We start from the raw sequence: 13,833 nt of genomic DNA, 5'->3' as shown, positions 1-13,833 counted from the left end.
CTACATTATCCAAATATTCTATAATGATCATATATTATTTTGAAACCATATCAATAAATATTATTTTATAATAACTTAAATTAGAGGTTTAAAAAAGCACTTGCAAGGTTCTGAACACAGTTAAGAGCAACTGTTTCCTACATATCATAGAAAAGAATTGCGACAGCACAAAGGTCAGAGCACTTACACTAATGAGGAAGTTTGTCAGGCAAAATTCCAAATAATAGGTCCTTCAACTTTTCTTTCCTCTGTTCTTGGACATAGTTACGTATGCCCTTCCCACAGCAAATCCAACCTAGTTCTCTTCCTGACTCAGCTTCACCAGCCACAGCCCCAGGTCTCTCAGTCTTAGGCACGAAATCCCAGTGAAGGCAATTAATGGCGTAGAGAACCCAAATTCAAAACATTGTCTCTACTGATTTAGGATGTAGTCCACGGTATTTTGAACAAAAATTTCTATTGTGTATTACTTAAGTTACCATAAATTCAAGTGAAATTTGAAAGTTTAAAATTTGTCAGGGCGCCTGGGCAGCTCAGTCGGTTAAGCATCTGACTTCAGCTCAGGTCATGATCTCACAGTTTCATGAGTTGAGCCCTGCGTCGGGCTCTGTGCTGACAGCTCAAAGCCTGGAGCCTGCTTCAGATTCTGTGCCCGTCTCTTGCTCTGCCCCTCCCCTGCTCATGCTCTGTCTCTCTCTCTCTCTCTCTCTCTCTCTCTCTCTCAAGAATAAACATTAAAATATTTTTTTTAAGTTTAAAATTTGTAAAGTATACACCAGGGTTGAAGACAAGAACCTGGGATGAGTAACTACTATCACATCACTTAAAATTCACTTTAAATCATTGTTTTGAAGAAAAAAATCTAGACATATGCAATGTTGCAAAAAATATATGAATTTTAAAAATTAAAGTAAAATAGCATTTTACCTGGGTCTGTATTTGTACTTGCATCCTGACATTCTACAGCTTTCTTTCTTACACAGGCCATGAAATGCAATCCAGCTGAAGTTTTAATATCATTTTGTAGCATTTCTTAAACATAACAAAACATTGAAAGCAATCATTGAGAAGCCAACATATCCAAAAGCAGAGAACCTAACTCAAAGGAGGTGAGGTATGAGGTGCCCAGATGTTATCAAAATTGACTTTTCAAAAAAAATTTTTAATGTTTATTTATTTTTGAGAGACAGAGCATGAGTGGGGAAGGAGGGGCAGAGAGAGACACACAGAATTCGAAGCAGGCTCCAGGCTCTGAGCTGTCACCACAGAGCCCAACGTGGGGCTCAAACTCATGAACTGAGAGATCATGACCTGAGCCAAAGTCTGAAGCTTAACTGACTGAGCCACTGAGGCGCCCCTAATATGGACGTTTTGAATGAGGTGGTGCCTACGTTAACTCTCAAAGGCAGCTCAGTGAATTCAAAACCAAAACTGTGGAGGATTCTGTATGTCTAGTCTAGAAACCTGGATGTTCTTCTGGCTGATGAGGATCTAGTAGAAAATGTTATGCAAGAAAATGATATGGTCAGATTGATTTTCTAGAAAAACCACCCCAGCCAGTGTGTGGACCGTAGATTGGAGTGGATAAAAGTGAAGACAATCAGATAGATGAAGGCACTGCAATAGTTCAAATAAGAACCTCTAGCAATGGTGAGGAGTGGGGGCCAGAGGACACATTTACAAATTACAAAGGAGGTAAAGGGGCACCTGGGTGGCTCAGTCAGTTAAGCATCCAACTCTTGACTGCAGCTCAGGTCATGATCTCACAGTTTGTATATTCGAGCCCCAAATCGGGCTCTGTGCGGTCAGCTTGGGATTCTGTCTCCCTCTCTTTCTGCCCCTCCCCTGCTTGCTCTCTCTCTGTCTCTCTCTCAAAATAAATAAAAATAAACTTAAAAAGAAGGAAATAAAATAGGGAAGACCTGCTCATTGACTGGATGAGAAGGCAAGGGAAGACGGAATTCAGATAGCCAATGTTTTGGGGTTGAGTTGGTAGTGACACAAATGAAGATGGAGAATTAGGAGAACAAACCAGTTGGTGGTGAGGGATAACAAGTTGAAACTGTAGATGCTGCACTTGAGTTAATTTCCACCTAAGTGGAGAAGTTCAGCAGCAAGCAGAATCAAAATCCAAACTCTATTATGGGAGTTTGGGTTTAGATGTGGATTTTCCTGGGAGATCATCCAGGAAGACAAAGTAGAATAAGAGATTATCAGTGTGTCTGGGTGGCTCAGTCAGTTAAGCCACCGACTTCAGCTCAGGTCATATCTCATAGCCTGTAAGTTCGAGCCCCAGGTCAGGTTCTGTGCTGATAGCTTGGAGCCTGGAGTGTGCTTCAGATTCTGTGTCTCTCCCTCTTTCTCTGCCCCTCCCCTGCTCACACTCTCTCTCTGTCTCTCAAAAATAAACATTAAAAAAAAATTAAGAAAAAAAAGAATAAGAGATTATCAATTATGGCACATGGTAGTATAATAAACATACATATAGGGGCACCTGGGTGGCTCAGTTGGTTAAGCGTCCTGACTCTTGATATCAGCTCAGGTCTTGATCTCAGGGTCATGAGTTCAAGCCCCACATTGGGCTCCGTGCTAGGTGCGGAGCCCACTTAATACACACACACACACACACACACACACACACACACACACACACACAGTCTTCATCCTTGGTTCTAAGCATGAAGTTCCTTAAGTCTTTGGAATTTCTTGAGTAATAGGAGTGTCTGTCATTATATCTGAGTTTATGCTAATGAAGTGACTCTTGTTAGGCCCCTAGATAGCTTCAGGATAGGTGCTGGTCACTAAAGGGCCGAAGCACATGGTTAGAGGGTTAGAACTATAATCAACCCCACCGCACCCCTACCTCTGCGGAGGGGAGAGCAGCTGGAGATGTAGTTCAATCACCAATGGTTAATGATGTAATCAATCATGCCTTTACAATGAAACTTCAATAAAAATCCTGAAACAATGAGGCTAAGGGGGCTTTGGATTGATGAGCAAGGGGATGTGCTGGAAGAGTGGTATATCCAGGGAGGATATGGAAGCTCTGTGCCTTCAGTCCCCATACCTTCCTTTATGCATCTCTTCCATTTGGCTATTCCTGAATTGTATCCTTTATAATAAAACTGTAATCCTTAAGTAAAGCATTTCTCTAAGTTCCTGAATCACTGTAGCAAATTAGTAAACTTGGAGGGTGAGTCATGGCAATACCTGAATTTGTAGTTGCCTGGACAAAAATGCAGGTGTATAGGGACCTGTTTGTAGCTGATAGCTTGAATTGGTCAGTCTTTTGGGACTGAGCCACTAATCTGTGACATCTGTGTTAACTCTGGGTTATTGTCAGACTTGATGTGAATTATAGGACACCAGCTGGTGTCAGAGAAGTAGAGAATTATTGTTCTTTGAAATACACACAACACACATCCATGGGAATACTATGCCATTAAAAATGGCATTGTAGAGGGGAGCCTGGGTGGTTCGGTAGGTTAAGCATCTAACTCTTGATTTTGGCTCAGGTCGTGATCTCACAGTTCGTGAGATCAAGCCCCATGTCGGTTTCTTTGTTGACAGCACGGAGCCTATTTGGATTCTCTCTCTCCTCTCTTTCTGCTCTTCCCCTGCTTGCGTGCGCTTACTCTCTCTCAAAATAAATAAACTTAAAATGACATTGTAGAATATCTAATATAAAAATATATATAAATAAAATGTATACATATGTATATATGTAATTACAGATATATATGAGTAAGGGCATTCAAAAAATAAACCCTGGGGGAATATTAACACTGGCTATCTCTAAACAGAAAAATTATGAGACAGGCACCTGGGTGGCTCAGTCGGTTAAGTGTCTGACTTCAGCTCAGGTCATGATCTCAGTTTGTGGACTCAGGTCCCATATGGGGCTCTGTACTGATGGTGTGGAACCTGCTTGGGATCCTGTCTCTCTGTCTCTCCCCCTCTCTCTCTTTTTCTCTCTCTCAAAATAAATAAATAAACTTTTTAACAATGTATGGAAGATTGGGGGGGGTAGATTTTAATGTTCTTCCTATTCCTATTTGTATTTTCTCAATTTTCTTCAGTGAACAAGTATTACCTTCACAAAGCCGAAAGAAAGAAAGAAAGAAAAAGAAAGAAAGAAAGAAAGAAAGAAAGAAAGAAAGAAAGAAAGAAAGAAAGAAAGAAAAGAAAAAAACCCAAACCACTGTTAAGAATGAAAAAGAAACTGGTTTTAAGACAAGTGAGTGGGAAAGAATGCTAAATGGATTAGCAAGCTAAGCAAGCAGGTCAGTTAGGGAAAAAAAAACTGCTTGGTTTAGGCACGCAGAGGCTTGATGCAGGGCAGTGATATCAACAAAGAGAGGGAGGACCACATCAAGGACTGAGTGAAGGAGTGGGACAACAAAGGTGAGGGGTAAACCAAGGGTGACTTTCAAGGTAAAAATCTTCACCAATCAAGTGAATGGTGACATCACTAATGGCAAAATGCCAGTTTAAAATTTGGACATGCTAAGTTTAAGGTGAAAGTAGAAAAGAAAGATGAGGGAGGGTAGATGTGTCTTTGAGTATCATTTGAGTGTAGCTGAAGTCCTGAGAGTGACCGTTTGTGTGTATGAAAATTACTAAGGAGAAAGCCCTGGGGAATACATGCATTTGGTGGCAAGAAGTAAACTGACCAACTAAAGAAAGAAGAGAATTTACTATCTTCTAAGCAAGTACTCTTTTCTGAACTGATTCCTTACTTTAATGTGCATGTATTTTCTATGAGGAATTCGACAGGCATGTTCTTCCATAATTTCCTTTTAGGCCTTATATATCAGTATCTTATTTGAGATTCTAATTAATTGCACTGCTATACGGTAGAGATCAGCAAGTTTTTTCTGTAAAGGGCAAGATAATAAATATTTCGGCTTTGCATTCTATGTGGCTCTTCTTGCAACAAGTGAACCTTGCTGCAGTGCAAAATCTGTCATAATGTGTAAATAAATAGGCATGGCTGTGTTTCAATAAAACTTGATTTACAAAACAGGCATGGTCTGGATCTGGCCTGTGGGCCATAGTTTGTCAACCACTGTTCTACCGGATAACACATCAAAACACAACGCACGCGCGTGCGCACACACACACACACACACACACACACACACACACTCAATCTTGTCAAAGATAAACTGAAAATAATGGTCTCATTTTTATACACATAATTCTAGAAAGCTGATTTTAACTTTGAACTGAGATACTACATTAATCATGCTTATACATACCAAAAGGAATGTCAAAATCATCCAAAGGCTGGGAACCATGTTCTTGTTGCTCCTAAATGAATCCCCAAATGATCAATCTTGTAACTCAAAGACATTCATTATTTGGGGGGCAACGGGGGGGGGGGGAAGCAAACATTCAATAGCTAAGAGAATTATTGAATTTTTAGGTATAGATTTGAAACCTATCCTAGAAATATTTATTTACTCTATCAAAGTAACTCTACAAAGGAGTTCACAAAACTCACAAGTCAAACAATAAAAAAGAACAGTACTAATTTAATGCAGTTACTAAACTGCAATGTTCTCTACTGCAGAGCAGTTTTAACACTCAAATAGTAACCCACCGTATCAAAACTGCTCAGGAAGTCAACATTTTTATTAAGTGCCTCCCCACATGCTCTTGAGGACTTAGTGAAGTGTGCTTTTAAAAAATCCTTATAAACAAAACTGTTCATGTTTATTTAATTTGTTGCAAAAATAAGTAAACAGTCATCAAAGTTAGAAGGAATGTTTGAAAAGATCTGACTTAAATATATAGGTTACATAACAAACGTATGTGTGGGAAATGCTGGAGGCATCTAAAAGAGATTAAACTGTATTAGGAGCAACCCAAAGAACATATATGGTATGCATTAAGAGATCAGAGAAAAAAGCAAGGAGTGATTAAATATAAGAAAGTCACACCGGCAGATGCTCTACACTATAGTTTTTGATTTACCACCAACTTGCTTTTCACATTTGCAACTGTATGTCCACTGTTCCATGAAGGGATGCAGCAAGGTTTATGTATCTGCTTCACATCTTAAATGATGTAAAGATTCTCCTAGTCACAATCAGAAGCTTCGGCAATCAGAAGACTAGACAAACCACAGAGACATTCCAAACTCTGTGTACACGCAAAGCAGGGAAGAATGTATAGCAGTTTTTCTGTACCTTGGATTTCATAACTATTTCTGAATCATTATCATTAACAATGGAACTCTCTGGTTGGAAAGCCACACTTGGTTTTCTCCTTATCTTCTCTGATCTTTTTTCTTGCAGCTCTTTCTCAGCTCGTCGTCTTTGTCTGTTAAATAGCATAAAATATGTTTTTACTATTTTAGTAACATCAGTTTTTTACTTATATCATGCTATACAGGGAGACAGTTATCAAAATTATGTCAACAAATTATTTTCAATGGTATATAATTAAATTAGCAGGATACTCTGCTAGAACACAAGCAAATATAAGCAAATGTCAGGGGCACACGAAAGCTGTTTCTAGTTCCTCAACTACTGAACTTTTTCTGGAATCTCAGGTCAGAGTCATACCTTTTAGGTAATTTTCAAACTCTCTTTTCTGCAGACTCTAAGCTGACCTCAGAAGCCCTATGGGATACCTCCACTGACCCTTTTGAAGAAGTTAAGCACACTTAAGTGACCTTGAAATCCCAGCAAGGAGGAAAGAAGGCCCAAAAAGTCAAGAAGAAGACTTACTTTGAAGAGGGAATACCTGAAAAAGATGGAAGGAAGGAACTATTTCTGGAAAAAGGGCACTGGTATCAGATTTTAGGGTCTGATAAATGTGAAATTTTAAAAATATTTTCTGGACTCAGTAATAACCTACCAGTCAATAGATTTTTGAATACCCATTATGAATAAAACATTATAAATGTTCTTTATTAGAAGTCACAGCCTTGCTTTTTTACATGCATGTTTCTTAGTGTCCTGAAACAAGTCACATCACTTACCCCCCCTGCTCCTTATGTAAGAATCTGGAGGATATGGTAAGATGAATAACAATATTACTTCAGTGTATTAGTACATGGAATATTGCATGAGATGCCAAATGTTTATCCTACAAAATAAAACTGCTCATAATGTTACAGAAAAATGTAAAAGAATCTTCTGGCCTGAGAAATCCAGTAAGGGGGCGCCTGGGTGGCTCAGTCAGTTAAGCCTCCGACTTCAGCTCAGGTCACGATCTCGTGGTTTGTGAGTTCGAGCCCCGTGTCGGTCTCTGTGCTGACAGCTCAGAGCCTGGAGCCTGCTTCAGATTCTGTGTCTCCCTCTCCCTCTGCCCCTCCCCTGCTCACACTCTGACTCTATCTTTCAATAATAAATAAACGTTAAAAACATTAAAAAAAAAAAAAAAAGAAATCCAGTAAGGAATTCCTTAATAAAATGGAAAAAATAACAGTATTTATCTGTCACAATATAGGAATTTTCCTTATCACAAGACGTGTTCAAATGCATGACACTTGATATGAAAATAGAATATTCAATTGTGTACAGGCTGGGAGGTTGAACCAGATAACTTTCACTTTTCTAACTATATTTTTTCAACTAATAATAAATTTGCAGATAAGTGACAGTCTCAAATAAAATTCCACTTAAAACTTGCCTTTTTTTACTGTCCTTTCCTTGTCTCGCTTCAGATGGTTCTATTTTGACCTTTAGAAGCCGAAGGTGTCCAAAATCGCCTTGTTCAAATAAATTAGGTGCTAGTTTCTCTTGGCTTTGTTTGAATGCAATGAGGTTCTCAAGGGGAATAAGTTGTGGGTTTTTGTACTATAAGAAATAAAGCATAATAATTTAAAGTTATAAACCTCAATTATGTAACACATTAAAAATTTTTGAGAAAAACCTTTGTTTAAATTAAAATGTGAGAGACAGAACATGTCAAAGATAACAAATTGATTTGGACTTGTAAAACGAGTAACTAGAGCTTAAAGAATAAATAAGTTTAGAGTGCTAGAAATTCCAGCTGGGTCCTCCTACTTCAGAAGCTAAGCTGGAAGTCCTCACCTTCTTAATTTCTATTCTATGTTAAAAATCTTATAAATAAAATACATAATGTCTATCATTTGACTTAAAATTCTTTGGAACAGGGAGGATACAGACAAGTAGAGGTTATGGATGGGATAGATTAACAGTGTGTTGACAAATATTGATGTCAGATGATAGAACTTGGTTCATTATACTGTTCTAATAAAAAAAAATTTCTTTAAATCCCCCTCAAAATGTCTATTTTTCTATACCTTTAATCCTTTTTGTTCATAATATGTTCAGAAAAAAAGGCGGCATGATAAGTACTTCTAAAGAGTGACCATTTCTTTTCCCAGTACTATCTTCAAATCTTAAAATTAAAAGTGTACCAGAGAATTTCAATTACCTTCCTAAGACAGTACTACTGACTTAAAAAATTAGAGCGTAAACAATTTGAATTTCATAAACTAAAGCTTACAACTTTAAAGGGGATTTTGTGGGTTTATAAACATTCAACCTCTAAACTACTTTAAAAATACACCATTATGTACAACTACTTACAGGCCTGGGTCTATTTAACAATTTTAAACTGTAACAGATTTGAAGGCAATCATATCACAATTACTAGGAATGTTAAGTAATATATGTTTGCACACTTGTACGTGTGCTCTCCCTTTCTCTACACACACACACACACACACACACCTTTACCCATATGAACAAGAATACCGATCATTTTATTTTACTTATTTCTTGTCTGAGCAGAAGAAATACCTATGAAAAAGTCTCACAAATTCTAGTATTGGTATACAAGACAGATCCAAAAGCTTTAAAATACCTAATTACCATTTTAAACTGGATTTTTATGTTATTTCCAATAACAGAAGCATTAGTTTTATTTAAAAATTTTTAGAAGCATTATTTTTAAAAAAGAAATGTGGAAAGCCATAAGAGACTCTTCCATACAGAGAACAAACTGAGGTGTTGGGTGGGGGGATGGGCTAAATGGACAAGGGGCATTAAGGACACTTGTTGGGATGAGCACTGGGTGTCACAGGTAAGTGATGAATCACTAAATTCTACTCCTGAAATCATTACTACACTATATGTTAACTTGGATTTAAATAAAATTTAAAAATTAAAAAAAAAAAGGAATGTAGTATAATTGCACGTATAGGATTTATGGTATGAAAAATGCAGGACTGCTTTTGCATCACTCTGCCACAATCATTACCGTATTTTCCGGGGATAGGCATGAATGAAGTAATGAAAGCCTTGGGTATTTTCTTTCTTCTGCTACAGTTCTCATAGGTATTGAGGGAATTGTTACTGATGCTGTTGAGGCAGAGGAAAATATATAAGGAGGCTTAAGTTGCAGGTGCAATAATGGAAGTCCGAAGGAATTCTGAGGCCATATTTCAAGGGACCCTGGCTTAACATCAAGTAGTTTTTCTGGTTTTATAAACACTGAAGAGTCCTGTTGAGATGTCAACTTTTCATGTCCAACACACTGATCCACGTTCACACGCTTAGGGATTTCTGTAATTACAGATTCTGCCCATTTCTTCTGCTCCATTGCTTTTTTTGTGGCTTCAGTATTACACTGGCTCAAATTCAGATGGGGCACTGAAGTCATGTGCATTGCTTTCCGTGGCAATGGAGGCTGGAAGGAATCAGATAATCCCCAAGCCTCTCTGGGCTGTGGCGGGGGCCTGAAGGGAACTTGTGGGGCTCTTCCTGTATGGAAGGAAAGGGGCTTAAATTCATGCTTAGGCTGAAACTGAAGCAAAGGAAAACCATCACCAGGCCTGAAGGTTTTTGCAGCTGGGATTAGTCTAGGTGTCTTCAGAATGGCAGAAGATGGGGACAAAAGGTAGAGGGCAGTACTTCCAGCAGGAGCTGAAGACAGTGCAGGAGTTGGTAAGCTTTGAGATGCTGGAGTTAATCCTGTATTCTGAGGTGGGCCTTCTGACTCACATAAAGGAATACTCCCATGTGGTATATTCTAGAAGAGAAAAAAAGCTATTATGTAAGTTTAGAACATATTACAAACGTCTTATTTTGTTAATGATGTTCAAAGTGTTTTGAAGGGGGTGGAATGTAATAAGTGCTAAAAAGTTATTTGCTCAAATCACAAAAAGCCAACAACTGAGCTACTAGAACCATTTTTAATGATATTTTTAAATGTATTACCTGCACATTTCCATTACTATTTTGATCATCCTGCACAATTCCTTTATGGCAGTGTGGACTCTTCTCACCAGGCTCTCTGGTATACTCTCCCATGGACTGTGGCTTAATAAAAGATTTCTCCTTAAAATTTCTACTGGTGTCATCAACATCACTACTCCCTCTTGTGGGGTTTGATACTTGGCTTCCCACCAAACGAACAGGCTGAGACTGCTGTAGAAGTTGATGTATATCTGGGAGGTTGGCAAAGGATGATCCTACTATTTGCATTAGGCTCATGAAGTTGATCTGTTGCAGCTAGAATAAAATAAAATTTAAACATTTTAAAATATAATGAAAAGAATCCAAAGAATCAACAACAATCATCTGAGTATTTCACAACAGTCATACTTTTAGTGTTTGTTTGTTTGTTTATTTTTGAGAGATAGAATCAGAGCATGAGCAGGAGAGGGGCAGAAAAAGATGGAGACACAGAATCTTGGCTGAGCCACACCCAAGCACTCCCACAACAGTCATACTTTTGTCTTACTATCTGTCAGACCCATGAATGCTGAGCAGGAAGCAAAGCTGGAAGAGATTCTTTTTAAAGGAAGAAAAGAATAGCTCCCCGCTTTCAAGAAGCTGTCAACTGGAAATATAAAATCATAATGAGACTTGGGACTATGAATAAAGCAGTTTACATAAACATCCCGGGGACCATAAAGTAGTGATCTGATGGGATGAAATGAGTTTAATTAAAGAAGTCCTAAAATGAGTGTGTTGTGACCAGGTTTTCAGTAGGAAAAAAAAGCAAAGATTAGCAAACAGAGGAAGAATGGAGAATTCCATAGAAAGGCTGACTAGGTGAAAGGCAAAGGCATGCACCAGTGGTTGATAAACTCTGCTGCACATTAGAATCACCTGAGAAGCATTTAAAAATCCCCACTGCCACGCCACACCACACAGCAATAAAATCAGATTATCTGGGGATTAGTATTTTTTAAGATGACAAGGTGATTTCAGGATGCAGAAAAGCCTAGGAACCACTAGCACAAACACTGGCTTAAATGGCAAGGGAAATTAATAGCAGCTATAATGAGGACAGGTGAGTGTGTTAGTTCTCAAACTTTAGCATGATTCAGAATCACCTAGGGGACTTAAAGCACTCTTTGCTGAGCCCCATCCCAGAGCTTCTGATTTCAGCAGGTCTGGAATGGGGGCCTGAGAACTTGTATTTCTAACATCTAAGTGATGCTGATGCTCCTGATCCAGGGACCACACTCTGGGAACCACTGGACCCGTGAGAGTATGATGGGAAAAGAGGAAAGGTAAAAACTGGCTGTGGGTCCTTCAAGCCCAATAGAAGAATTTGTACTTAATGAAACACACCAGTAGAGAAACACCACAGGTTAAAAAAATACAGGTTCCCTCCAATTATTAAAAAATAATACAGGAGCACTGAGTGCCCAAGCAGAGAAACCCTGCAACTTAATTTCAACTTGTCCCTTTCTAGTTTCTAAAAGTTTGTTCATATTTCAAACCCTTACATATGTATCACACATGTCAATTTACTTATTTATACGGTTATGTACTTACCTGAACTAATTTAAACATTTCATCTTGGAGCATCTGCCTCACAGAATCTGAAGAATCTGGTAATTGAGCCCTGGGTTCATTTCTCTGGGTCTGCTGTGGTGTTGGCATAGGTGTTTGTGAAGACACACTGACTCCATTTGATATGAAAGGTGGAACTGAGGAAGACGGATCTTTAAATGCAGAGATCTGGCCACTGTGTGGAAGCGTGTAAATAAAAAACACAATCAAGAAAAAAAACAAATTAGTTGTCTACAATCTGAATATTTTGATCACCTTTTCTTTCTACCTTAAGGCTTTCTGGAAGTTTTCAGGAAATTTAAACCCTAACGCCTATCACTGTGTACTCTTCAGCCACCAGACACATTTGTCATCAGCACAGTGACTCGTATGAATGCCGTTTTATTAAGGGAGATATAATGTCTAGTCAGCCACGGTCCCTTCCCTATGGTGTTACAATCCAGGAAAGTTCACACATTTATTAGTTTCCTGGTCCCTGCATGCATCTGAGTTTGAGACCTGTGCAATTATTCTGATTAGCTATACCAGAAATATTTTTTGTCACTAAATTTAATGATCCAGAATGGAATTAAAACTAGAGAAAATATGGGTTACAAAAATTGCTTAATTCTAAGATGAGTAGAGCAAACTCCTCTTTATCATCATTAAATGTGAAACGACAGTATTATAAACATTTCATTTCCAAACAAATCCCAAAGTTTATAATTAAATGCTAACAAAAAAATGCTTACTTAGGAATAAAAGTTAAAGATCAAAATAAATTTTTCGTTTTTTTTAATAAAATATGTGGGGATGATTCCTTAAATACAGCAGGTACTCAAATGTTTTCTAAGGAAATTGATTTCATAAACTAAGGGAGCAGGCCTATTATATCCAAATAAATTGACCATGTCTCTAAAAAGAAAAGAACATATTAAGTTGCATTTAGATTATTTGGGTGCACATTCATTCCCTGTCAGCAATAATATTTGTCTTTTATCAAACGTAATACTAATAAGCTCAATAACAAAACTTTACTTGGAAAATTCATGAAAAACAGGCATTACGACTGACTTGCTTTTTTAAGACAACTTTACTGGCCTTTGTTTCCAAAAAGTAGCAAAGAGATAAATTCTAGTAACAGCGAAGTTTTCTAAAGTAAGGCTATACTATGTTACCCCATTCAGCAAGATTTCTAAGCACTAAAAACATACTGCAGTCTCTGTAAAAGAAGTTTAAAAGAACTGAATGAATCTGTTCTATGAGAGAATTAAAAGCATTTCATACACTATTAGAAATCTGTTAGAGGATAAACATAGGCAACTTTAAGTAATGTATCCACTACAGTTAACCTTTCAACAAGGGGGTAGGAGCAACAACCCCTGTGCAGTTGAAAATCCACATATAACTTGACTCCTTAGAAACATAACTACTAAGAGCCTACTACTGTTGACCAGAAACCCTGCCAATTACATAAATGGTCAATTAACACATACTTTGTATGTTATATGTATTGCATACTATATTCTTACAATAAAGTAAGCTAGAGAAAAGACAATGTTATTAAGAAAATCATAATTCTTGGTGCAATTGTGAATTGGATCAGTTTCTTTATTTGTCTTTCTGTTGCTTCATTATTAGTGTTTAAGAATGCAACTGATTTCAGTACATTAACTTTGTATCCTGCGACTTTGCTCAATTCATGTATCAGTTCTAGCAGACTTTTGGTGGAGTCTATTGGGTTTTCCATGTATAGTATCATCTCATCTGCAAAAAGCGAAAGCTTAACTTCATCTTTGCCAATTTTGATGCCTTTGATTTCCTTTTGTTGTCTGATTGCTGATGCTAGAACCTCCAACACTACGTTAAACAACAGCGGTGAGAGTGGGCATCCCTGTCGTGTTCCTGATCTCAGGGAAAAAGCTCTCAGTTTTTCCCCATTGAGGATGATGTTAGCTGTGGGCTTTTCATAAATGGCTTTTATGATCTTTAAGTATGTTCCTTCTATCCCGACTTTCTCGAGGGTTTTTATTAAGAAAGGATGCTGAATTTTGTCAAATGC

At 37.8% G+C, this 13,833-nt stretch overlaps 1 protein-coding gene across 16 annotated transcripts in view; it reads right to left on the bottom strand.

Annotated features, from left to right (window-relative positions):
- The window catches only part of CPLANE1 (ciliogenesis and planar polarity effector 1), a 141,081-nt gene that overhangs the window by 50,579 nt on the left and 76,669 nt on the right, over positions 1 to 13,833 (bottom strand). For all 16 annotated transcript variants that reach the window (XM_045038015.1, XM_045038042.1, XM_045038051.1 and 13 more), the window contains 7 exons: positions 11,775 to 11,967; positions 10,203 to 10,496; positions 9,244 to 10,014; positions 7,645 to 7,811; positions 6,195 to 6,327; positions 5,262 to 5,313; positions 928 to 1,032 (listed from right to left, as the gene is read on the bottom strand). In XM_045038015.1, coding sequence (XP_044893950.1) covers positions 928 to 1,032; positions 5,262 to 5,313; positions 6,195 to 6,327; positions 7,645 to 7,811; positions 9,244 to 10,014; positions 10,203 to 10,496; positions 11,775 to 11,967 — 1,715 coding nt within the window. The remainder of the gene's footprint in view (positions 1 to 927; positions 1,033 to 5,261; positions 5,314 to 6,194; positions 6,328 to 7,644; positions 7,812 to 9,243; positions 10,015 to 10,202; positions 10,497 to 11,774; positions 11,968 to 13,833) is intronic.

Source organism: Felis catus, chromosome A1 (genome assembly GCF_018350175.1).
Source record: "Felis catus isolate Fca126 chromosome A1, F.catus_Fca126_mat1.0, whole genome shotgun sequence".
Lineage (NCBI taxonomy): Eukaryota > Metazoa > Chordata > Mammalia > Carnivora > Felidae > Felis > Felis catus.
This window is presented reverse-complemented; position numbering and strand designations above follow the sequence as displayed.